Source organism: Ammodytes marinus (genome assembly GCF_949987685.1).
Source record: "Ammodytes marinus genome assembly, chromosome: 2".
NCBI classification, from domain to species: Eukaryota; Metazoa; Chordata; class Actinopteri; order Uranoscopiformes; family Ammodytidae; genus Ammodytes; species Ammodytes marinus.
Window position 1 is genome coordinate 16,660,132 of NC_137231.1, and position 27,392 is coordinate 16,687,523.

Genomic DNA, 27,392 nt, shown 5'->3' on the forward strand with positions numbered 1-27,392 from the left:
GCAAGCCAGCTGTCATACAGCTGTGTCGTGTGACCGCCCTGTCTGAACAGTGATTCCCCTACGTTGTCACACAGCAGGTTGGGCTGTGCTCATTACTGCTTGTTTTTCACTCTTCTCCCCATCTGGCTTTTCTTAATAAGACTGTATCATTATTAAAAGCCTCAAGCTTTAACCATGCATGGACTCCACACACAGGGCCATGGCTGCAGCTGGAAGGCGGAACCAGTCACAGAACAAAAGTTCATCTCAAAACCCTGTGAAAACTCTTGGCTCTGTCTTGTGAAATCCCCAGAGAATACCTTCACAAAATGATTGAGCTTATTGTTGACTAACGAGGAATCCAATGATTTTGATTTTGTATGATTAAAAAAGAAAAAACTCGGAAAAGTGTTGCTACCTGGCTTTGCTTTACTGTACATTAGCGAAATGTGATTAATTGTGTTACGATATGTGCGAACCAAGCCTTTTGCACTCCTTGCTAAACACTCCCTGGGCTCCTTCTTCGGATCCACCCAGGAATTTATCCATGGTTTTATCCCAGCCGATGAACGCCAAGCCAGCGGTTACATGAGGACATTGCTCTTGGTGTCCGGCAACCGTAGTGCAACCAGGCCACCACCAACCAGCACAGACGAGGCCATGAGGATGGGGATTGCCTTTGTGATTCCAACCAGAGAACCGAAGATCAGGTTTCCCAAGACTGCAGCCAACTTGCACAGAGCGTTGCAGAACCCAAAGCCAGTTCCTCTGAGGAGAGAAAAGTCAGGGACAGAAGGAGGCAAAGGGAAGGGAAGTGAAAGAAATATGTTAAAGTTGACTTGGTCACCTCTGTGTTTCTATGTGTCAGTCCAGTCCATTATATGTAAAACCCATAAACAAGTCTATACAATCATGTAAACCAGTGTGTACTCTATCTATTGGTTGTCCTGTCCCCCTTTACCTCCTGATGGTAGGAAATGACTCTGTTGTGACCACATCCAGGGAGTTCCATGCAGAGATGCTCAAGCCGTTGTAAAGGCACAACATGAAAATCATCATGGACTCACTGGTGCCGAACCACAAGAAGAAGCAGCTGATGCCTGAAAGGACCATAGAGCCTCCTGATGGACACACACACACACACACAAACACACATAAAGAGCAAGAGTGAAGGAGCAAGACTAAAAGTGACAATAATGTAAATAATGTTCAACTAAATGATATGTAATGTCAATGTAAAAACCATTTACTTGAGTGAACAACCCTACGTTATTACCTAACATGGACAGACGCCCGATTTTGTCCATGAGAAGGGCGGACACAATGTTGCCAGGGAGAACAGCCAGAGTCCCCAGGAAATTGATGAAGTAAACCCAGTAGGCACTGTAGTCATCGTCAAAGGTCATCTGGCATCCTGTCTTGTTGTGTGTGAACGTGCTGTTGATCACCTCTGTGCCATCGATCAACTTGGAATCGTCGATGTCTGCCCGGCGAATACAACAACAAAATAATCACAAATTGGCAACAATAAAGATAAAACAGAGCAAAATCATAACACTGCTTAGTATTGACTTTTTTTCACAGCTGTGAATCTGAGAACTGAAAATGACAAAAATGTATTACGAATCACCGTACCTGTATTAAAGAAGAAAGCATCGATGAAAGTACAGTTTCGAAAGGAGGATCCGACCGATGTCACATCATCAAAGAAGCAGTTACGAAAGGTTGAGTCAATGAAGGTGACACTCTTTAGCTTCATATTGGTGAATCTGAAAAAAGCACATTTTCATTTATGCTTTTAATATTCCATCACTGTATAATAGTTTAGAACCAATTCAACCGTAGTGAAGTAACAATTAGCCAGTTGAAATCCTAAATCTTCCTGTTAGTATGTACAAATATGTTCATGCTGATTTTTAAGGTGAATGACTGTAGGAACTTAACAAATGACTGTTACAGTCGACTTGTCCTACCGGTCATTGATAAAGAGACCATTTCTGTGTATCTGGTTCTCCAGGGTGAAGTTGAAGTGGAAGTCTTCAATGCGTTCGTTGTTGTGGATCTTCACTTTTGAGGCATAATCGTCTGCCTGCAGGTGTTTGATGACATCAGGGAACCAGACTGACAGGCCATAATACCTGTAACCAGAAGAGATGCAGTGATATCAGGATACAAAAGAAACAGTTGATTTTAAACTGTGATCTGGCTAAAACATGGATTGATACACTCTTAAATGGGACCAGGAGACAAACAGTTCCTGTTCCATTTGAAATAGTTTGTTTCATCTCTAGCTGCTTTTATTCTTGTATCCGCTCCCTGCTGAGATGCCGACGGACCAGTATTGATCCATGGACTGTGATTGATTTTGAGAGGGAGCAATTTCTGCACAGCACAGAGATCATCATGACAGGAATGCAATGAAGGCCGCAAGCCTGACTGCATGTTGTTATTATCTGACCGGAGAAATCAGACTTTTTTACACAAAACAATTGATATTAGAAAGGAGCTCACCCGAATGACAGTGTGAACCACACGATGGCTAGTCGCATCATGTTTTCTCGCATAGGGTAGTTGAAGCACTTCATGAGATTTAGATAGATCTAGAGAAAGAAACAAGAGCCTTATTACACTTGATCAAAAGTTTAAAAAAAATTAAATAAAAAAATAACTACTGCTGCAATTAAATTAATGGACAAATATGTAGTTACCCCATGTATTTCGGCCTTCATCCTAAAGAAAGCCTTGGAGAAACGGTTGCCAGACTCTGACTCCATCTCCACTAGTTCATCCAGCTGTTTAGGGATCTTGATCCTGTTTACCTGGAAAATGAATCACGGAAAAAAGGAAATGATTATTTTCAGTATAATACATTAGGTGAAGTCTGTACATTCACACTGTATTCAACATTTATTTATAGATCTTACTTGTATTATGATTTATATATTTTTTTTCACTTTTTTAGACTTTCTCTAGTTTCACATGACATTGATAGCAAATTTCAAGTGTCACACAAATCTATTCAGAATCAAAACAGGGAATTTAACAATGTGTGCTACAGTACATTCTTGATCAAAACAAGAAGAACGTGTGTGAGGCTTTTTCCCCAAAGTGCAGCTCACGCATGCAAATAATCCTGAACGACACAAAACGGCTTTTCGGAGCCATCACAACTGCAGACATGATCCTTGCGCGATGAAAGCGTTAAAAACCTGTCCCAGCGGTGGCAGCACACATAAGCCTCTTTGCCTCCTTAAGCATCAGGGAAACCCATGCCAAGAGTAAGAGAGGGAGAGCGCACGGCAGGGAAACAAACACTCACAGTGAAGACTTTCTCCGGTTGCCCACGCGCTCTCATGTTGGTGTCGTGGATCTGTTTGAGGATCATCCAGGCTTCATCATGCTTCCCCACCTGACAGGAGGGAGAGCCACAGAGAGAGTGTCACATTCCACAATCATATACCCTGTACAATAATGTATTCCTTTAAATTCTCCAAATATGGGCCAAAAATGCAGAGTGTCACGACAACGGTGACTCATTTTACTTCAAAGGGTAATTTCCCAGCATGCAGCAGCAAACCCACTGTCTGTCACGGAGCTCCAGTCTTACATTTTTGCAGACACATACGCATAAGGCCTCCACCTAAGAGTTTTGGATGACTCACACAGTTTGATCTGATTAAAAAGCATCTGTTGGGCTATGTCCAAGAAGTGCTTTCAATTTGCCTGATGTATTGTGCTAGAGATGTAAAATTGATAAGCACAGACAGTTGGGGTGGGACAATGACACAGCATGCAGCATGAGGCAGCATTCTTGAACCGTTGCAGCAGATTTCGTGAGAGATTCAGTGTGTAAATAATTCGGGGGAAAAATACCATTACCTCAAGGTAGAACCTGGGACTCTCAGGCATGAAGGTAAGTGCCACCACAGCAGCCACGCAGGGCAGCGCACAGACGACCACAAACACCCGCCAGCTGTGAAACTGGTACGCTGAACCCATACTGAAGCTCCAACCTGTAAACAGTGGCATACAACACCAAGGACAATTTAGGTTTGAAACAGATGGAGGACATGGATGGCAGGATTGGAAAGAGAATGTGTATGAATACTTGATTAAAACATAACTCATTTACATTTTCTTGCGATTGATGCGTAACGTTTTTTTTACGCTGCATACATTACAGTGGGGTACGGTGGCGCTGAGCATTCACCAAATAAAAAAAAGTTTCACTGCAGGATCTCGTAATTACGAGATAAGTATCTCGTAATTACGAGATAATATCTCGTAATTACGAGATAAGTATCTCGTAATTACGAGATAATATCTCGTAATTACGAGATAAGTATCTCGTAATTACGAGATAATTATCTCGTAATTACGAGATAATTATCTCGTAATTACGAGATAAGGATCTCGTAATTACGAGATAAAGATCTCGTAATTACGAGATAAGGATCTCGTAATTACGAGATAAGGATCGCCCTCTCATTCATCAATAACGATGTCTGTGTGTGTGTATTTGTGTGCAGACGAGGTGAACCTAGCCATAGGAAAACGTAGGCAATAGCCTTGGTTTCCGGACTACAATGGGCCCCATAATCAATAAACTTATTTTAAATATTTGTTTAGGCTACTGTTCATTCATTAATCAGCGATCGCATCGGGTAGGCTACTGAGGGACACACTTTCGGCTTTACGCCCGTGATCAGCTGCTGAGGTCCGACTGGGCTTTTCTCCTGAATAGTCCCAGTGACTGCATATCTGCACAAAGTTGACATGGCTATCATTGTCATGCCCTCCTTGTAGAAAGTTCTTATGTGTTTGTATGAGTCATGGATTACACCGAGTTTAACGACTGCATTTAATCAAAGCATTCAATAAAACTGCGTTCCGATACAGTAACAAACAGGAGGTAAAAGTGAACTAGCCCACCGGGCATTCTGATTGGATGAGGCAACACAGTACGGTGGCTCCGGTGGCTCATAATGAACAAACTGCATATACAAAGTGAAAGTGTGTCCCTCATTTCCCAATGCGATCGCTGATTAATGAATGAACAGTAAACAAATATTTAAAATAATTGTATTGATTATGGGGCCCATTGTAGTCCGGAAACCAAGGCTATTGCCTACGTTTTCCTATGGCTAGGTTCACCTCGTCTGCACACAACACACACACACACACACACACACACACACACACACACACACACACACACACACACACACACATCGTTATTGATGAATGAGAGGGTGATCCTTATCTCGTAATTACGAGATCCTTATCTCGTAATTACGAGATCTTTATCTCGTAATTACGAGATACTTATCTCGTAATTACGAGATAATTATCTCGTAATTACGAGATAATTATCTCGTAATTACGAGATCCTTATCTCGTAATTACGAGATCCTGCTCTGAAACTTTTTTTTATTTGGTGAATGCTCAGCGCCACCGTAGTGGGGCACATAAGCTAAACCTGATATATTAAGAATCAGCAGTACAAGACTACGGTGGCGCTGAGCATTCACCAAATAAAAAAAAGTTTCACTGCAGGATCTCGTAATTACGAGATAATATCTCGTAATTACGAGATAATATCTCGTAATTACGAGATAAGTATCTCGTAATTACGAGATAATTATCTCGTAATTACGAGATAATTATCTCGTAATTACGAGATAAGGATCTCGTAATTACGAGATAAGGATCTCGTAATTACGAGATAAGGATCGCCCTCTCATTCATCAATAACGATGTCTGTGTGTGTGTATTTGTGTGCAGACGAGGTGAACCTAGCCATAGGAAAACGTAGGCAATAGCCTTGGTTTCCGGACTACAATGTACGGTGGCGCTGAGCATTCACCAAATAAAAAAAAGTTTCACTGCAGGATCTCGTAATTACGAGATAATATCTCGTAATTACGAGATAAGGATCTCGTAATTACGAGATAAGTATCTCGTAATTACGAGATAAGTATCTCGTAATTACGAGATAAAGATCTCGTAATTACGAGATAAGGATCTCGTAATTACGAGATAAGGATCACCCTCTCATTCATCAATAACGATGTGTGTGTGTGTGTGTGTGTGTGTGTGTGTGTGTGTGTGTGTGTGTGTGTGTGTGTGTGTGTGTGTGTGTGTGTGTGTGTGTGTGTGTGTGTGTGTGTGTGTGTGTGTGTTTGTGTGCAGACGAGGTGAACCTAGCCATAGGAAAACGTAGGCAATAGCCTTGGTTTCCGGACTACAATGGGCCCCATAATCAATACAATTATTTTAAATATTTGTTTACTGTTCATTCATTAATCAGCGATCGCATTGGGAAATGAGGGACACACTTTCACTTTGTATATGCAGTTTGTTCATTATGAGCCACCGGAGCCACCGTACTGTGTTGCCTCATCCAATCAGAATGCCCGGTGGGCTAGTTCACTTTTACCTCCTGTTTGTTACTGTATCGGAACGCAGTTTTATTGAATGCTTTGATTAAATGCAGTCGTTAAACTCGGTGTAATCCATGACTCATACAAACACATAAGAACTTTCTACAAGGAGGGCATGACAATGATAGCCATGTCAACTTTGTGCAGATATGCAGTCACTGGGACTATTCAGGAGAAAAGCCCAGTCGGACCTCAGCAGCTGATCACGGGCGTAAAGCCGAAAGTGTGTCCCTCAGTAGCTACCCGATGCGATCGCTGATTAATGAATGAACAGTAGCCTAAACAAATATTTAAAATAAGTTTATTGATTATGGGGCCCATTGTAGTCCGGAAACCAAGGCTATTGCCTACGTTTTCCTATGGCTAGGTTCACCTCGTCTGCACACAAATACACACACACAGACATCGTTATTGATGAATGAGAGGGCGATCCTTATCTCGTAATTACGAGATCCTTATCTCGTAATTACGAGATCTTTATCTCGTAATTACGAGATCCTTATCTCGTAATTACGAGATAATTATCTCGTAATTACGAGATACTTATCTCGTAATTACGAGATCCTGCAGTGAAACTTTTTTTTATTTGGTGAATGCTCAGCGCCACCGTACAAGACTAATTGAAATCCACAAATATATCAGATTAGACGGCAACAATACTGTAAAGGTATCGATGAAAGTACAAAATACCGTAGTTTAAGGGCATATACTACTACATCAACTCTGAGAGGCAAAATAATTCTAACGCTTAAAGCAGCATTACTGTGACTGACTTTTTTTGGCCACTTGGAGGCAGCAGAAAAGGCTGTTAATTGTAACACAAAGCACAAATTAGCACGGCATAGAAAATATTAATATTTTAGCAAATAGTTGCTTATTTGCACATCCACAAGTCACATTGGATCTATTGTTATAGAACAGTAAAAGTATTCATTTGTGGAGCTTTGGTGAAAAAGTCCTTCATATTTTAAGAAACCATTGCAATCTACTGTTATCTATGATATATTCCATCTCTATGGCATTCACTTGCCGATAAAGATTTAGTGTTGGTGTCTCACTAATAATGTGGAACATTTAAGTGATCCTGAAAATCATTATTTTTCTGCAAAAAAATCCAACAAAGATAATTTTCTTCATGGTCACCACTGCTTGGTTCTCCCACCAGTCCACAATTCACACTGTGTGTAATTAATGAATTATACATTACTGTAATGCTCAGTACACCGTTTAAAGCCGGCAGGTGGCTATTTAGCCAATCTCCAGCTCACAGGGGGCCTAATAAAAGTTAATACGATTGCATAATGAGCCTTGGAACAATGCTTTGAGGAAGCACAGACTAAATAATATTAGACGTAGCGTAGATACTCCTGTAGGTCGTTATCAGAAGTGGGGACTAGGCCACTTGATCTGAGAGACTGACTCCAAATGCTATGTTTGAATCTCAAACTGGGAACACAAAGGGGCAGCAAATAAAAGATGGCATTTAAATGAGAGCACTTTCCGTCAGATTGATGTGTAAGCTCAGAGATGAATGGCTCTGCGGAGGGGAGCCGAGAGAAGTGCACGGGGACGGGTTAATTGAATGCGTAGGAAAGGAATTGAGTGTTTTCTGCTAAGTTAAATCTTGTTGCACCTGATCTCAGCCCACAGGCACTCTCCTAGACTCATTAATCATTATAACATGAACACACACACACAGACTTATATACACTCACAAATGGAGAGATGCACAAATGCAGGCACACGCACAAACACACAGTAAATTATTTGAAATTACCATATGGAGATGACACTGTCACAGCTAACATAATGCCTCCCACACACAGATATACATACACAATACACAAGTAAATACATGAATATATACATACAAAATGATATATCTTATATTTTCCTCTCACAAATGGACACTTATCGCTGAGCATTTTTATTAAGTAATTTTATAAACCATTCAGATGAGAGAATATCAAATAAAGACATCTTAGAGTCGGAAATAATAAAAGATCTTTAAAAATATGTAACTAAACTCAATTATTTTTCCCTGCAGACCTGACATTAAATTCGAAATATTTGAGATAAAAGGCTTATGATGGTATAAAGCCAGGAACAGACAGGATGCACTAGCAAATCTACAATGTACTGTAGACCTGAATTTATGATCCCATCGGCTTCATTTTTTAGAATGTTTTGGGAGGAAGCACAGAAAAAGGGTTTGCCGTGTCAGTCGTGACCTCCCACGTTTCTCGACAGATCGTGCCTCATGGAGATGCTGCTCCAAAGGGAAAAGCGCACCACCATTATCCATCTCAACAGGCGTAGGAGGGGAGTCAGGGGGTGGGGAGAGGGGATAACACTAATGGTTATTCCAGAAAAGGGCTGCTTGGAATTAATCTCACAGCATATTCAAATCTTTCTCTGAAAGCAATGCCATATCGACTGCTAAAAACAACCGTTTTCAAAGGGGGTCTGTCATAATACTAAATGGCATCACAAAAACAGAGCTGTGGGAGGAAACTTTCTCAGTAGAGGGCAGGAATCAGTTTTTTTACATACCAGAAGAGGTCAACATAAAGCAAAAACTGCATAAGTAAATAATCTAAAGTAAATGTTTTAGTATTTACTATTTACTTAATCTTTTATTTGTTATGTGCATTAGCATACTTGATGTATAGAACACAGCACGTTGTGCAAGAGAAACTGAATATATTCAGTGTTTTCATTGGTCAGTTTACAGTTTAGTACTTCTCACCTGTCTGCCTTCCTGCTTTCTATTGAGACCTTTTATTTATCTTCCTGTCTTTGAGTTTGTGTGTGTGTGTGTGTGTGTGTGTGTGTGTGTGTGTGTGTGTGTGTGTGTGTGTGTGTGTGTGTGCGTGCGTGCGTGCGTGCGTGCGTGCGTGCCTGTGTGCGTGTGTGCATGCGTGCCTGTGTGCGTGCGTGCATGCATGTGTGTGTGTGTACGTCTGGAGTGACTCAGTATGAGAGAGAAAGAGAGAGGAGTAAAGTAAAGAGAGGAATAGACAGAAAGAGACAGAGTAACAGAGACAGAAAGAGAAGGAGTTGTTCAGCAGTGATTGCCTTTTCTACAGAAATGTAGTGTGGCATCGTGCCCCTCAGGGTTACTGTTTCACCCATGCCATTGGATATCTCATTACAGGGATTATGTACATAATTGACTAAGTCTATGGATGACTGAGTCAGCAGTGTTACACTACTCCCAGGCCTAGACCGTAGATAGATAGATAGATAGATAGATAGATAGATAGATAGATAGATAGATAGATAGATAGATAGATAGATAGATAGATAGATAGATAGATAGATAGATAGATAGATAGATAGATAGATAGATAGATCGATAGATAGATAGATAGCCAGTGGGATGGTGATTAGGCCTCCTCAAGGGCGGATAAATGAGAGCTCGTATAGTTAATCAAACACAGGTGGTAACGCACCTGTATCATAACCCCTGCACCGCTACCTTAACCATAGAAGTAGGACTGCATGAGGCTTTTTTAACCCAAAATGTGTGGTTCTGTCCATTGTAGGCACTGCAGTACTTAAAGGGAAAACATAAAAACCACTGGTGAGTGCTGGAGTACGCATGCAAGACACGTAGTTCCCTCACTGAGAAAGGGATGTGGAGTGGTAGTGAATGTCAGACAGAATAAGAGCAAAGCAAGGCCACTACAGTCCCTTCAATACGATATCAGCAGATCTGACAGCATAGTTTCCTCATGAAGATTGGTTCAGCTTTTCAGAGAGTTTTCATTGAGTCTTTCAATGCTGGTCTACAGGCCTTCGTGCATGTGTGTGCGCGATTCTTCCGGTATCATCGGAAGTCATTTATCGGAAACTTCATTTTCGGCGACGAAGTGTGTGTGTGTGTGTGTGTGTATGTGTGTGTGTGTGTGTGTGTGTGTGTGTGTGTGCGTGTGTGTGTGTGTGTGTGTGTTCTTCTATGCCTTGCTGTGTGTGTGTGTGTGTGTGTGTGTGTGTGTGTGTGTGTGTGTGTGTGTGTGTGTGTGTGTGTGTGTGTGTGTGTGTGTGTGTGTGTGTGTGTGTGTGTGTGCATGTGTTAACCCAAGTGACCTCTTACAATGTCAGATGTTATTGCCTTCAATTTCCTTTGAAGAAGAGCTGTATGTGGCTGCAGCCCAGTAAAACATCATGCATGCCACTTACAGCAACACACACGTGCACACACTCACACACACACACACACACACACACACACACACACACAGACACGCACATGCACTGTCTCCCCCTCCCTGACGTCACGGGTTGGCTTAAGCATGGTCTGGCCATAAATCACCCCTAGCTGTAGCTTTGTCCTATTAGAGCAAGGAGAAAAACCTAATTATGCTTGATCAAGAAGAACACTCTGCGTAGACAGAGACTGGAGAGAGAGAAAGAGAGAGAGAGAGAGGAGAGGTAATAAAAGGAAGGACAGAGTTAGACAATGATGGGGAGAGTACAAAACAGGAGGAGAGGGGAGGAGGCAGTACAAAAGTAAGGGACGGCAGGTTAAAAAAAACAGAGAGGAAGTGAAGAGAATGCCAGCTGGAGAAACGTAGAGGAAGAAAGCTCATCCCTTGCTTTTTGTTGTTTTTCGTGATGAGCCCAGCTGTTAGCTAATGTAGTTTTGTAATAAATCATGGCGTTCTCTCATCTCCCAAGGGCCCAACGTCCCCCCTTTCAGCAGGCTCTGTGGTGTACATGCGACACGTTAATCTCTTAACCTCTGCCTCCCACCGCCTGCAGCCGGTGTAGTGAGAGCTTTTAGGTGATTGATTCTAATGGCAGGTAAAACTAGCATCTCAACCACACAGTCACAGGGAAGCCTCTCCCAGTTCTGTAACCTGTTAGCCAGGAGCTTATAGCACTGCAAGTCACATTGCCAGGCTTCTCATTAGTGTTGCTGAACATACTGTAGTGGCTGTTCTCCTTTTAATGGGGCGACTGTGGCTCAGGTGGCAGAGCGGGTCGGCCGATGATCAAAGGGTTGGAGGTTCGATCCCCGCCCTGTCACTTGTGTCATAGTTGTTGTGTCCTTGGGCAAGACACTTCACCCACCTTGCCTTGTGTGAATGTCGATAGTTAGCCTGCTATTGGTGTATGAATGTGTGTGTGAATGGTAACGTGTGAATGGGAACAGGTCTCCCTTGCAAAAGAGTCTTCGGACTCAATGGGATATACCTGTATAAATAAAGGTAAAAAAAAATAAAAAATAAAATGGAATACTACATAAAACTTCAAACTCACCATAGTGCGGTATGATTGCCCAGGCCATAGCAGATGCATAGATCTCGCCGATCATCCAGAACATGCACAACCAGCTGAGATGCTCTCCCCTTTTCTCCCGGGACAACACCTCTGCAAAGAAGGAGAAAACGATGGGCACAGCACCTCCTATCCTGCAAGAACCAGAGAGAGAGAGAAGGGGAAAGTTAGTTTGTGAGTGAGAATGAGTGAGCTCCAAATCAGGACAGAAAAATAACTTTATATTATCCCTCATGTTTAACATATTTCGCACCGTTGCGTTCATGTTAGCCACCAGTTTATAGCTATGACTATGAAATAGTAGTTTTATTAAATGTTGTTAAATGTTTTGAATTTGAATCTACTTTATTCAGCCATTTACCTCTACAAAGTGTGTCTGGGACCATTTTTTCATTAAAAAAGAATAAACTGAAACTGCTAAGGTTACAAAGGAGATGTAAAAAAAAAACAATAACAACTAAGCATATTTTCCCCTCCTAAGAAAATATCAGTCCTTAGTGCCACTTGCTTATGATGCAGAGAGCACAGGTTGCATTGGCGGTTTGGAGAGCCTTTTTCAATTACTCTGGGGTCTCTGGGGACGGTACTGGAGATGCAATTACTGAATTAGCTGTTAAAGGAACAGCTACATTGCCAAAGAAGAGGATATAATAAATCAACCTAACCTACACACTACAGTATGAGGAATATGACACATTCACAGAAAATTGTAAGCACTGTCATTTATTGATAGGGAAAGGTCTCTGGATTTTCATCTTACATAGTGTCTGTTCAATCTGCATTGCAGCAGTGGGGGGAAATGACATGTGTTTGGGTGGAGAGGAAGCTTGACAGTAGATTGATAAAAAGCCCTCTATGGTAAAAGCTCAACTACAAACTAAGTCATCATTGAAAGTGATAGATTTCAGCTTTTACAACAGCAGTTATTCAATGGAAGTCAACAAAGGGAGTAATAATTAGACAGAGACAGAGAATTGCCTATACATAAACACTCCTATAGTTTTTGCCTTAAAGAGATGAATTGTTTACGCTCACTGGCTTACCCATGGTTCATACTTTGATTTTGAACATCTAGTATACAGTATGTATGTATTATGTTCTGATAACACCAAAGAGGGGGATTTGCAGCAGGTGCCACACAAATTGACCTCTCACACAAATCATTTGGACTGACGTGACGGCTTGCCAATCCTCATCTCCCCTAGAGTGACCTCCACGTTATCAGACTTACCCAAAGCCTGCGACCAGACGGCAGAGGAGGAAGACGCCGTATCCCTGGACGAAAGATGACAGGAAGGCGAAGAAGCCGTTGGTGGACATGCAAATGAGGAGGCATTGTCTGCGGCCCACTTTGTCAGACATCCCTCCCCAAAAGAACGCTCCGAACATCATGCCCAAGTAAACAACACTGCCTGGAAAGAGGAGGGGAGAGAGTGAGAGAGAGAGGGGCATGATGTTTATTTTCCCCTAATAAACAAGCAGTAAAACAAACTTGACATAGTGTTGTCACCATATACAGTTGATACTGCTAGTAAGGCGATCAGTTGCCTATTTATTTACACATCCACACCTTGCATTTTCAGGTCCAATATTCACTCTCCTTTTAGCTCTGGAATTCATCTCCACTAACTCCTCAGGAAAATATCTGGCTCTTTAGTAGCTAGTTGTGTGAACAGTATTCACCAGATAGTATGAGGGTTGTTTGTCACTACAAGCGACACCATTCTCATATATGTGTTTATGTTATCCATCCTTAATATGAAGATACACGCCCTTTAAAATGGTAAACAGTTATAGGCTTGCCCACCAGAGATATTCTTGGAGGGTTTTCTGCGGCCTGTAGCTTCAGTATATTATATTTAACAAAACAGCCAAAGACAAATTGTGCCTTGTTCAAAGGCACAGTGGCAATATTAACTAAGGATTATAAAAACACTTTGACTCCGTGCCAGAATCTGATGACCTTCACAGATTTGTGTTATTTATTCTGGAATATCACCGTTCACCAATAAATCTGTACTTGCTGAAGTGAAAGTGATCGTAGGGAGTGACATTTTGAAAATATCGTCCCCTAAGAAGAAGTAGTCCAAGCCACTCAACACTACACTCTTGGGCCAAGAAGTGTTTTAGGAAATGTGTCCTTTAAATGTGCCTCCGCATGGCAAATTGGGGTTGAAGTGTCAAATTAAAATATGTGTCAAATTTTAACACACAAAGACATACATACACACACACATCCCCCAAGTCACAGATGAGCCTAAACTTTCACATTTTTCTACAAGAGGAGATTGCTACATGTACAATTTTCAAATGTATTCTGTGACTGGATCTGAAATATTGAAACACTGACTGATGACAATGAACCTGACATCCAATTTAGAAAACCCTCTCTGTCCCAGCCACACTACAACATTGATAAGTAACTACAGTGTGGAAAAAAGACTTTAAAAAACAGGCTCTGATCGATGTGGAGATAAATGTGAACAGTAATGCAAGCTGACTTCACAAAAGGGCCCGCTGCTCTCTTTTAATCTCGCTCATCACAAATGGGATCAATGCTCCAACAAAACAGCATCGATTCCTCTCACTGATCCTCATGATTATGCTAGAGAGAGAGAGAGAGAGAGAGAGAGAGAGAGAGAGAGAGAGAGAGAGAGAGAGAGAGAGAGAGAGAGAGAGAGGGAGAGAGAGAGAGAGAGAGAGCCTATTATCTCAGTTTTAGTCTATATCGTATGTGGCATTGTGTGGTTAGCATCATTCACGGACATACCATCTCTGCTGCAAAAGAGAATTTCCAACTTTTTTTTTAAATTTACAAATGTTCTCTCTTAGAGGTCCGGTCATCAATATCCAGCCAGACGCAAAAGCATCAAGCTAGTTAGGAGAGGCCATTTGTATTTATACCTCCAAACAAAAAACAAGAGAGTATTAAAGCTGCAGCCATATATGGAGCCGTAGGGACACTTTGTCTGTCCCATTACAAGTCTTAATAGCAAGATGCGTTTCCAATGTCTGCAGTGAGGTCTCTTCTCCTCTGCTCTGAGCACATATCTGTTTGACTGTCTCGCTGCAGGGGTCAAAACCCAACTATCTGTCACATTTGGCAGCCATCTAGATACTCGCCTGAAGGTACCATAAATTCAATTCTAAATTTAACGGGAGTCTTCGGTCTATCCACAGTTCACACTCGCTTCATTAAGGAGAGGATATACGGTGCACAGGCAGGCACACACCCACTGGCCTCCCATTTAAATGGCATGCATGCAAACATCCAGAAGCCTTTTCATTTAGTTTTAGCACTTCACTTTACATAGAACCAATACAATTTGTTTTACTTTTTATAGAGATACTTGCACCAAACAGACAAAGAAATAATCTTTGATTCTTGCGTATTCAATGTCTTTTAAAAGGAAGCAATAAAGCTTATGACTAATGAGTCCATCCCTCATAGGACAGTCCATTACGTAATGAATTTATTGATATTCTGTCAACTCACGCTGCTCGGCATCTCTGAGCATGCCCATACCAGCAAAGAGGAGAATAGTTTTTATTTTTATTTTTTTTGTAGATTTTATTTGGACATGGACATGACAATGTCATTGGACGAACCAGATGCATTGTTTACAGTGTGTTAGCATAAATGCTAGTTTACAACACCTGTCCACAGGAGGCTTTTTAAAAACACTGTGGTGTAACACATTTCAAAAATAGCACAGACAAGAAAGACAAAGAGGTAGTTTGTGTTGAATTAAACAGGTCAGAAAGATATGGCCCAGCATTGTGTGTCTTTTGCCCCAAGCTGTATTTCTTTCTAATTGTATTATTTATAAGACACACTGCACTTTAAAGAGATCCTATTATAGGGGAGAGTGGCCTAAGTTGTGCAACTTTTCACTCAAAGTGACTTTAAAGTAAGGCCTTGACAGTAAAGTCTCCAACTCAAATATGTACATATATTTCAGGGTGTTGTGCATCCCTGGCAATAAAAACTTTGGATCTGGAATAAACTGCTGAAGAAATATAGCTTTCGGAAAAAAAGTTGTCTTGATGCACAACTTGCCCCCGGTGTGGTGTAAGTTGTGCGATTGGAGAGAATACCATGGGGTAAATTGTGCCATTGATATATATCTCATAAACTGTAATGTAAGACAAATCCATTAGACAATCACTTATTTAAGGTGTATTTAAAGTAAATAAAGTAAATAGTTGACAAAGATTGAAGGACAATTTTCTTAAACAAGGCCTAGCAGATCTAATGGTTTTACCTGCAAAGCTCACAATGACAAAGTCACCATCATCATCTTTCTGGCCATCTGAACTCTCATCAGTGGTGTCATTAAGTGGAATTGAGATGTCACTCTCTTCTGAGCTACTGTAAACAATCACTTTCTTTTGGTGACCAGCGTATACAGCCATGCCACTGGCACAACTCTCAGAAATGTACTTTGCACTAGTTGCTCCGTGCTTGTGGAACCAACTGCCACCTGACAAATGTGATTCCCCTACATTTCTGCCTTTAAATCAAGGCTCAAAACCCATATGTACACCCTGGTGTTTCCTCCCCATTAACTATCTTACCTCTGCACTACTATCTGTGTTTATGTGGATGTATGGGCTTTACGTCTTTTATTTTGGTTATTGTTATTTTACCTTCATTGTATACCTACTGAATGCACTATGTACAGCACTTTGGACAGTGCAAACTGTCATAATTGTGCTTTTATAAATACATTTTACTTACTTACTTACTTATAACTCACCCAGGCCCTTTGGCACAAATTACCCCAATCCCAGAAATTTGGATAATAGGCATGATGCAGCAATTTAGGGCTGACATCGTGCTAACTGTATAGACTCAAAATGTAGCATACCAAAGCACTAAAATATGTGTCAAATGTTTTCAAACTTGTCTATAATTGTTCAGACACAATAATTAAAAAACCTTGATCATGGAAATTTTACTTTGAAAGGCAAAACACAGTTTTTTGAGCTTAAATGTGCTTAAATCTTATTCCTTGTGTCTCCCTTCTTTACAGGATGAGTCAAATGGATGGCTCTTCTTAAATATGTGGTCACATTTCCAATTTCTTCCACGGTTTTCTAGAAACAAGGGGTGGCACAACTTCCAAAATGCACAACTTAGGCCACTCTCCCCTACTACTTTTCTGGTCTTAATTTCTTGTTAAAAACTGCTATAGAGCAACCTGACACGAATCACATCACAAAAAACTATGTAGATTTTCGGGACACTCTTCCTCTTACCCTAGCGAGCACAGCAGTCTCTCTCTACACACTGCTTTGAGCTTCTCCGCCCCTCCCCCCCTGCTGCAAACCCCACTCCGTTGTGATTGGTTACCCTCCTTCCAGCAGCGGGAGATTTTCAGGAAGGTGGGGGCATGCAGCCGGAGCTTGCCTGAGCAGCATTACCATACATGTAAACATGACAGAAACTACCCGAGCGTGACAGAAACTACCCGGAAATTTGAACAAGTTCGGCTCGACCGGCTGCCATAGTGTTTAGTGCTCTGCATAGCCACCCCAGACGGTCAGCAGGGAATACGTCAAAATACATGTACGTAATTATTTGATACTCTAGTATGGTTAAACATGACTATAAATCACTAGCCCCTTTTACACAGCCAGTGAAAGCCGGGAATATGCCGGCCTTTCGGCCCTCCCCCCAGCTGTGTAAATGCGACAGTTGCGGAACGAGGGAAGAAAGGTGCGAGTGATCGTTCCGGGAATTTTACTACCTCGGGGGGTAGTAAGATTCCCGACACGATCAGTTCCGCCTCTCTGTTTAAATGCTCCAGCTTGTTGTTGCGGAACAGGGGGGCGTTTGACGTTCCATAGCCTACGTTCTAAACATGCGACCATGTTAGCAGTTGAAGGACGTGTGTAACCACGGCGGCCTGATGACCCGTAAAAATCACCAAATAAAAGGAACGGTGTATAATCTAGTTGATCATAAGGTCCGTTGCTCAATCCAAACCCCCGCGCTTCATTTTGCAGAGTGTATGAGTCTATTTCTGCCCAGGAGAAGTTGTACAATGGAAAGCTAGGCTAGGCTAAGTAAGGGATAAAGTATAGCGAACGGGTCACTTGCTAGAAATAAAGACCGACAAGCTGAAGCAGGAGCCCGACGCGCAGCGGAGGGCTCTTGTTCAGCTTGAAGGTCGACCTAGTAACGGGGGAATAGTCTGCTCGCCCCGCTAGACTGTCTGCTTCAGCTGACTGAAGGCTCCGGCTCAGCTGTTAGCCACAGAGCTACTGTTTTGCTAACACATTCCGCCGCCGCTATTATTATCCTAAGTCTGAGCGTATATCCACACTTTATTTCTGTCTACAGTAACGTGACTTCACACACTGTGTGTATGTGTATGTCTGATTGGCAGATCGCTGCCCTCACAAAGAGACACGCTCACAACCAACCTGTCACACACACACACACACACACACACACACACACACACACACACACACACACACACACACACACACACACACACACACACACACACACACACACACACACACACACACACACACACACACACACACACACACACACACACACACACACACACACACACACAGAGGTGAAGCGGTCGGATTGATTTAGTCAGTTTGGTTAACTGTCCCAGTGATGTTGGACTCAGCGCGTAGCGAGATCAACTGGCACATCGTGGGGACAGTAAAATACGGCCCTCTTACTGCAAGCTCCAGCACTTCTGCTCTCAATTCACCGGCCATTGTTGTTGTTGTAAAGCAGCTGACCGGCGCGGCGCTAAATGTTTACGTCACACCTGACGCTGTTTACAAGCACCTCTTTCATTCCGGAGCGCTGTGTAAAAGAGACTACTGATGCGCCAGCAGGCCGGCGTTGCTTGGTTCTGTGTAAATTACACAGAAGCAAGCAAAGCCGGCATTTTGGAGTGATGTTGTTCCGTCAATATGCCGCAATCTCTGTGTAAAAGGGGCTACTATAACAACGTTTATAGATCATAAAAGTCGAAAAGTATCATAGGTCCTCTTTAAGTGTGATGTCAGAGTGATTTTTATCTGAATGTTAATTGTGGTCAGCAGTTAGGTTTAACCATGGCTATAATTATCACAACATTTGTGGATTTTCTTCACTTTTTTCACTGGAAACAAACATGTCTGTTTTACACAGCAAAAATGGACATTCAGTCTACTTACATTTTGGACACAAACGGCATTTACATGGCGTTACACAGTGGAATTAACATTCTGAAGCCGTTGTGAGATTTTCCATGTTTTGTTTTCAACCCAGTGATGGTGGAATATGATTAACCTGAATTCTGACTAGAACTACTGTGCTGCTGGAGTTGAGGTTTTGAGTTAAGAAATTACGGATATGCAATGTGTGTCCTGTGAGTGATATGTCATTTATGTCATTTATAAATACAGGGATAAAATGTCTTGCGTCTTTGCTGTGGTGTGTATGGTTATGTAATGAAATGTGTTTCTGAAAATTATTTTAATATAAATGAACTAAATACAAATAACATTTGGTGTCATGATTTTTCTCTTTGATGAATGATCACCATATGCACATTCTGTTCAGTAATCCACTTTAATGTCACAGTTCAACATACATCACCCATGAAATGTTTCAACATTTCATTAAACTAATGCTCAGGCTACAATCAGTCAGTCAGTCAGTCAATACTGAAGACATTGTAAATCCTGATGTTGAACCACAAGAGCTTCAACATGAGAATTCTGATTAATGGAACCCCCTCCTTCTCTGAGTACCATCATCCAGTAGTGCCCTGCCATTGATTTAGCAGGGTTATAAATGTGGGTCCTTTCCCGGGACTTCAGACTATAAGAAGGACGCAATCAATAGATTTCAGCTCAGTTCGACATCATTTCAACATACAAATTGTGGATCTGAAACTGAATGTGGATGAAATGAAATGTAAAACAGTATCTTCTTCAAAACATTCACCGTAGGAAAATAAATAAATAGAGGAATGTAGATAGATAGAGCTGAACTGGAGCTTGATGACCCGCATTGTCTTTGAGCACCATCAGAAAATGACAGTGTGTCAGTAGACCTCTCAGGCAGCAGAAAAGGGTTTCGCCCCATGACACTCGTTTGAGATGTCAAAACACATCTCCAGAAATGATAAAATATTCAGAAGATTCCGTGGAGTTGTTGATTTTTGGCTCAGATATAGGAGGCAAAACACTGCTACGATCAAACACGCACACGCACACACACACACACACACACACACACACACACACACACACACACACAGGACCAAAGAGTAAGTCCTTTGCAGATTTAAAATATTACAAAATGCATTAAATCTCTTTTGGTGTAGCTAAACTAGCGGTTGGGGGACTACTGAGAAAAAATGAAAATGTATACGGGGCAAAAACAAATGCAAGCAGATGAAATTTGTGAGCAACAGAAGAAAGTGCAAAAGCAATGAGGAGGTGGGTTGTGGGGGGGGGGGTTGAGAAAGGTGATGAGGGAGAAGAGTGCAGTGACTGCCAGTGATAGGGTGAGAGAATGAGTAAAAGAAAAGGGGAGGAAGGGAGGGAGGGAGGGGAAGGCCCTGGTGATGCAGTGTTTTCTGTCCTGTCACATCCAGAGGAGCCCCCCGAGAGCCGTGGGAGAGTGCTGGGCTGCATCACGATCTTCTCCTCTGATTTCATGCTTTGATGCTCTTCGCTCTTAGCAGAGCAAACTGTTTCGGCGTCACGCAAAAAACACCCGTCGTCCTGTCTTCTTCATTGTAACCATGATACTATCATACAACAACAGCAGCGCCGCCATGGTATACTGTACCTTTCCCACTTTGATATTTTTTCTACTCGTTCTACATTTCTCTCAATCTTTTCATTACAACTTTGATCTTGTATTGTACGACCTCCTCGAGTCTCCTCCCCTTTCTGTGCCTCTTTTCCCAACCTTTTTTCTCTCCTTTACTCTTTCTCTCAGCTTGTGTCCTATCCTGTTGCCTACCAATTTCTCTTGTTTTCACTTGCTCATTTCTCCTCCTTCCTCTCCCCTCTTCACTCCCCTGTCCCTCTCTTCTCCTCCGTGCTTCCTTTTCATTTATTTGCCTTAGTTTCCTCTTCTCTCATCTTTCATGATCAGCTCCTTTACACTGAGCGGCGTGTAATCACGTTTGTACTACATCGTGTCATGTTTGATGGGATTCATGCCTCCGTCCTCTGCCACCTCCGCAGAAAAAGAGATTGGAGCTTTTTTTTGGTCATACTTAAGTCATATCAGTGTGGGCAGGATTTCAATGAAATCTATATGAGAGTAACCTATTGTAGGGGCTTAAGAGTGTAGGATTTGAAGTGACTCACTCAGTCGGCATCGGTAATGATACAACCCCTTCATTGCATTTAAGACTGTGGATAATTTGCATGAAATGTAGTGATGCTTTGAACCCTCGATAAGAGCGAGCAGTTAGGTTTACTTGTGGCTGATATTGCTGGTGGCAGCAGGTTTGGTTCATAGGCTACGCACACACACACACACACACACACACACACACACATTCTCCCACACAATGTGGAGCTGCACTATACTCAAGTAGCGTAATCTCCGCAGTGACGCTGCGATCTCACTGCAGTTTAGCCATGCTCAGCTGCCCCTGGACCACACAATCCCAGAGCCTGCCAGCTGGCTCATACAGACAGGGAGAAAGAAAGAGGGGGGTGTGATGGAGAAGGAAAAAAAAGACGGAAGAAAAGAGGGAGAAGTGCTGTGGAGATGGAGAGACTAGCTGGGACACAAAGAAGCCCAAGAAAGAAAAAAAGGTACAAGAGATCAGAAGACAGGGAAGTAAGGATGAAAAGAAGACGCTGATGAAGTGGAGCGGAAACAAGAGAGCAAGAGAGAAAATATATCGGTGGCAGAGAGGGAGAGCTGGATGTTAAAGGTGGAGTCAGTGATTCTAATGAGTGTTGTCAAAATGACTTTTTGTAAAAATCAGTGAATATCTACTCACGACCCCCTACCTGTTCGTACTGTGTGTGTGTGTGTGTGTGTGTGTGTGTGTGTGTGTGTGTGTGTGTGTGTGTGTGTGTGTGTGTGTGTGTGTGTGTGTGTGTGTGTGTGTGTGTGTGTGCGTGTGTGTGTGTGCTGGAAAAGAAAATCCGGTGTTAATACAAAGCCTATAGGCTCCGTTAACCTGCATGTTGCTAGCTACGGTGGGCCCCCTTTGTTTACATGCTCTTTTGTTTACATACCAGTTTACAAAGCCTAGGCTGTGTATTAACACCAGCTTTTTTTTCAGTACGGATAGGTATCAGATTGTGAGGACATATCAGATTGTGAGGAGATATTCACTGACTTTGAAAAAAAGGGATTTGGACCACAAGTGTTCTCCATGATCACTGACTCCACCTTTAAATGAAAGCGAGGAGAGCCAAGTTGGAAGAGTCAGAGGTAGAAATGATGGGGGGTTGTAGCCGGGAAAAGACAGGCTAGAGAACAAACAAGTAATGATAGGGCGATGCCTTCTCATTGTCTGCTGTGTCTGAGATGATAGCTGAACCTCTCCCTCACATTGTTGGTGCACTGAATACCACCAATCTGCCAAACCCTCTGCTCCCATCCACCCACAAACCCTCTCCCCATTACTCTTTTAACTGGGCAATCTCTCTGCTTCATAGCTGTCCCTCCCCCCCCCCCATGCCATCCCCTGTTCATCACACATATTGCATCTCACAGCGCTTGCTACCCCTGCTGCTTCCTTCCCACAAGGTCCACTTAAAGTATATTTACAGTATTTCAAACCCCACCCCACCCCTAGCTGCTCTCCATTCCTTATTCCCGTGTAGCATTACAGTAAAGGCTTCTGCGAGATGGTGATGCTGGTAGGACTAAAACTGTATTCTCTAATCTAATCAGCATTTCAGTCATCATCAGGCCCTAGCCCTTTTTTTCATACTGCATTATCCCATTACGCTCGGCTCAGTCTGCGCAGCTTGCCTCTGTCTCCACCTGCTATGTGGTTAATGGAGCTGCAAAATGCAACTATGATGGGAGTCCCGCTCAGGTGGAACTAACAAAAACACACCAAATGGCTTCTTTACAAAAACAAGGTTATGCAAATGTTTTTCCTAATGTGAATTGGAATTTCAAATAAAACAAATAATGTATTCTGTGCTGTGGTCAACTTCTTACTTTTGATTCATTTGTCAGTGTTTTTTTCTGAATTTTCACAGTTTCACTTTATGGCCAACTCCACCGTTGGCCGGATAGCAAAGTCATGGACCTGCTCACACATAAAAGCAATTACAGTAAAGGAAGTGGCTACATGTGTGCATGGCCATGAATTCAGCTTTTTCTTATATAAACTAGCTAGAAGAAATGAGTTTTCTCCTATCCTTATCCGAATTAAAGAAATATATTTTTTTTGTACGTTTGAGCAATCAGGTTACAGAAGAAAGTCGATGTAATCTGGTTACTTAAGTGCATGGAAACACGAGGAGTGTCGTCGGGAAAAAGCTCCCTTCCAGGATCACAACGCTTTCCCGCGCAGCCGAAACCAACCAGCATGAGTCACAACTGCAGCAGCCACAAGGACACGATCGATCGCACTCTGGCTTCCCACATGCTAAACCTGCCAACTGCGGTAAATTGAACATACAACTAAGTTGAAGGTACCGCTGCTAAATTAATGCATACATGAAAAGTGTCTGTGCAATGGTGGCTGGTCCAACCCCTATAACCCCTATACTTTATCACCAACACCAGCATACCATGACAAATATACCTAATGTAAGGTTGTGAAATAAAAATCAAATCAAAATAGTCTAAATTAGTTTTATTTACATAGCCCACTATCACAAATAGTAATTTGCCTCAGTGGGCTTTACAGTCTGTCTGTACACAATATGACCCTCTGCTCTTAAACGCTAAACTCAAATGAGGAAAAACTCCCAAAACTTTAACAGGGATTACAAAATGATTGTGTGAATATGTTCTCTGTTTTTAATGTGTTGTCTGTAAATGTGTAACTGTGTTACTGCCTGTCTTGGCCAGGATTCTCTTGTAAAAGAAATGTTTACTCTCAATGAGACTTTTTTCTTAAAAAATCAATAAAGGTTGATAAAAAAATTGAAAAGAAAAAATTAAGTCATCCAAAGATAACTGGGTGTTGATTATTTCTACACTTCAAGCCAATAAAGTATTGCCATGGCACCTGTATAACATCTGTTCACTTCATTGTGTTGGCTGTAATTAAATGTAATTACTTTGGAAAACTCCAAATGGATACCAACAAGGTCATAGTAATCATGTAGGCTATGCTTAGACATGCACGCACGCGCGCGCACACACACACACACACACACACACACACACACACACACACACACACACACACGCACGCACACACACACACACACACACACACACACACACATGCACACACCAATCATGTTCACCTCAACAGGGAGGAGCTTGAGGGCAATCAGTAGGAGAAAGGAGCGGAGAATGGGGGAGGATGGGAGAAGAAAAGAGAGAGGCAGAAAGAGGATGGAGAGTGAGAGGGAGGGACAGGGGCTGAGGGTTGGAGTCACGAACAAGGGAAAGCAAAGCGCAGAGCATGAAAGCCTGCAGGACTGTGCATGGCTAGAGAGAAAGAATATAGTTTACATGGATACTTGAAAAGAGACAGAAAAATGAAGGTGCTGTGTACACAATATTTCTGAGTTACCCAAAGAGACATACAGTATATTTAACAACTGTTTTATCACATACTGTATACTACAGTATATAATGAAGTGAGTATGGTGTTTACACTTCCAAGCTGAGAAATCTATATGGTTGTTATCATGATGATCCAATAAAGCGTTCATTCATTTAAATTGTGTTATCTGGAATGGTCAAAAGAACAAACACATGTAATCTCAATGATGATTATAACATATTTTACATATTTGTATTATTTGTGTCATTGAAGGTTCCAGGAACTGTAAACTACATTTTTTTTCAATCTCTCAGGCAAAATCTCCATCCTCGCAAAAAGGCCCCTGCTGTATCAATTGAGCATCAGATGTTGCGGTGCAGTTGATCTATTGCCATTGTCTCACTGTGGCAGTAAGTATCTAAGGTCCCTGTGCCTGAATTAATGTCCTAAACAGTCTGGTAGCGACACAGTGAGTCAGCCTCCTGTACACAGCTCTGTGGTGATGGATTATACACCTGCAGCCATTGAGACTGCGGGGACTCCTGCTCAACACACACAGCACACAGGGAATACTAGTAGCCCCATACTCCCTCTTAATCCTGACAGAGAGACCAGTGGACCGAAGCACCTCATCCATGTGACACACAACAAGGATAAAACCACAACACATACTGTATAGTTCAAACAAACAGAACTGCTCTTATCTTTGAAGTACAAATACATTTTCCACAGAACGTATAGTCTGGCCATTACGTTGGTCCAAGTTGCAACTCGTTAATTCAAACCATGATTTATTTTTTTAATTAATGCTGGAAAAAATACAAAATTAAGTATACTTGAATAGTTTGATTTGCCATATGAATGATACAGTTAACAAATGTGTGTAATGAGTGTATACAATTCAGTGTGTGGAATACCTTTCAATTGCATGGTGCAGGAGGCATACCATCAGGAAAATAACGTTTTACGAGGAAGCTCCTCTGCTGTGCCAAAGACATAGGCTACTCATAAGAAAATGTGCTCTGATTGATCTCTTCTTTTGGAATAACAAGGGGCTAAAAATGATGGGACACTTTCAAAGTGATAGGTACCATTGCTATTTACTAGTTAAGTGACTTGGTACTGCCCTAGCATGGTTCAAGCTCCAAAAACACTGAATCCTACATTATCCATAATGCAACTGAACATTATATTTCTTCATGTTGCCCTCCCTTCCTGGAAACACACCAACCAAACTCCACACCTCGAGTTTGTATTGCAGGCTTTCCGTATAAAATGTTTCGTCTCTAGGCCCAAGCTGATATAACCCTGGTGACATCAGAATGACATCATCAGGGTTATTGTGCCCTTCAGAGCAATAGAAGACAGTGTAGTGCCCCTTCTTGTAGTTCATGTATGCATGCATATCTATCTTATACATCTTCAACATAACAATTTAGCCAACAGCAGAATGAAAGGACTTGATTCATAAGCACAAATCCTTGGAAAGCACAATTTAGAATCATGAAAATGTATACAACTGAAATAATACCAAATTCCTTTATATATTTTCCAGTTGGCACAAGTAAATGGATGAAAGCACACTCTACTAACACGCACACACACACACACACACACACACACACACACACACACACACACACACACACACACACACACACACACACACACACACACACACACACAGGGGTTTCCTTACCTAACCATCCAGAGCTGGAGTTGGGCACGCACATGTCCGTCTCTGCGCTGGGCAGCACGAAGCCCACCACGAACACCTCCACGCCGTCTGACATGAGTGCCAGCCCCAGGACCAGGAAGAGCTGCCACTGGAACCTGCCGTGGCCACACTCCTGGATGATCAGCTCGTACTGCTGGGCCAGCTCCTCCTCGTCGGCCTGCCTCTCCTCCTCCAGCCCCTTCCGGTCCCTGGAGGCGTCTGACACGACCTGCCCCAGAGCCACCTGGCCGTCCCTGTGCTTCTTGTCTGCGGCGGCCGAGGGGATGCCCTGGTACTCTCCCTCGTAGATCTCATCCTCGTCGTCGTGGCCCTCCGTGTTGTCGCTGGAGCCCTCCTCGTTGTCAGGGTAACCCTCTCCGTCCTGCCGCGGCGGGTTCCGGTAGAAGTCCTCGTCCTCGTCCCCCTCTTCGTCTTGGAAGCGGCTGTAGTTGCGGTGGGACGAGTACTCGTCGGTGGCGCGGTCCACCACCTTGCCGACCTTCTTGGTCGCGTGCCGCTTGGCCTCCTTGACAATGTCCTTGGCCCCCTTGGTCAGGGAAGTCCTGTTATTGTAAGTGTCCTCCATTGTGTGGCTCCACTCGTATAGGTCTTCGAGGGGGTTCAGAAGATAGGCTACTTAAGAAGTAGAAGAAAGAGGGGAAGAGGGGCCAACAGGGGTAAAGTGTGTGCTGGCCGTGGAAATTGTAGGAATGGTCGGAACAGTGGGTCTCGAAAATGCAGCAGGGGACGAAAACTCTTGAGTCTGCAGTCACCACAGGAGATAACCCCACAATGGCTGTAGCAATCACCGGCCAGGCTGCGAGAGGGATGGGGGAGAGAGGGAGCGTAAGAGACAGACGGATAATAAAAGAGAGAGAGTGGAGGAAGGGTAGGGGATAGATCAGAAAGAAAAGGTTAAAAAAGAGAGATTTTCATCAGATAGTGCCTCTAACTCATAACTTCCCCTGCGACATTTGTACCCATTCCAGACTAACAAGTGACATCCCACTGACAGCACATATATACCCTCTTGAATCATTCACTCACCATTCTCCCGGCCCGTTTAATCATTCTGAGTGATGTGAACAAAAAGGCTTTGGCTCTCAGTTTGTATTCAAAATGGATATTCAATTTCCAGGGGCGTTCTCCTTCTCCTGTATTTCATCACTTTGTTGTGAAGATATAAGCGTTTGAAACTGAAATGCCGAAGCTGCTGACTCATCATGATCAGCTCTGAGGAACAGAAGCTAATAAACAAGGCTCTGCCCAAAA

General features: G+C 42.5%; 1 protein-coding gene across 1 annotated transcript; it reads right to left on the bottom strand.

Moving 5' to 3' along the window:
* Positions 1-563: 563 nt before the first annotated feature.
* Positions 564-26,706, bottom strand: sv2ca (synaptic vesicle glycoprotein 2Ca; the record flags this gene model as incomplete). Its single annotated transcript, XM_080040529.1, has 12 exons — positions 564-747; positions 941-1,100; positions 1,256-1,462; positions 1,615-1,748; positions 1,953-2,117; positions 2,491-2,579; positions 2,688-2,798; positions 3,299-3,388; positions 3,859-3,992; positions 11,691-11,842; positions 12,940-13,120; positions 26,103-26,706. The coding sequence occupies 12 exons, from the start codon at positions 26,704-26,706 to the stop codon at positions 564-566; spliced, it is 2,211 nt and encodes a 736-aa protein (XP_079896655.1).
* Between the last annotated feature and the right edge of the window lie 686 nt (positions 26,707-27,392).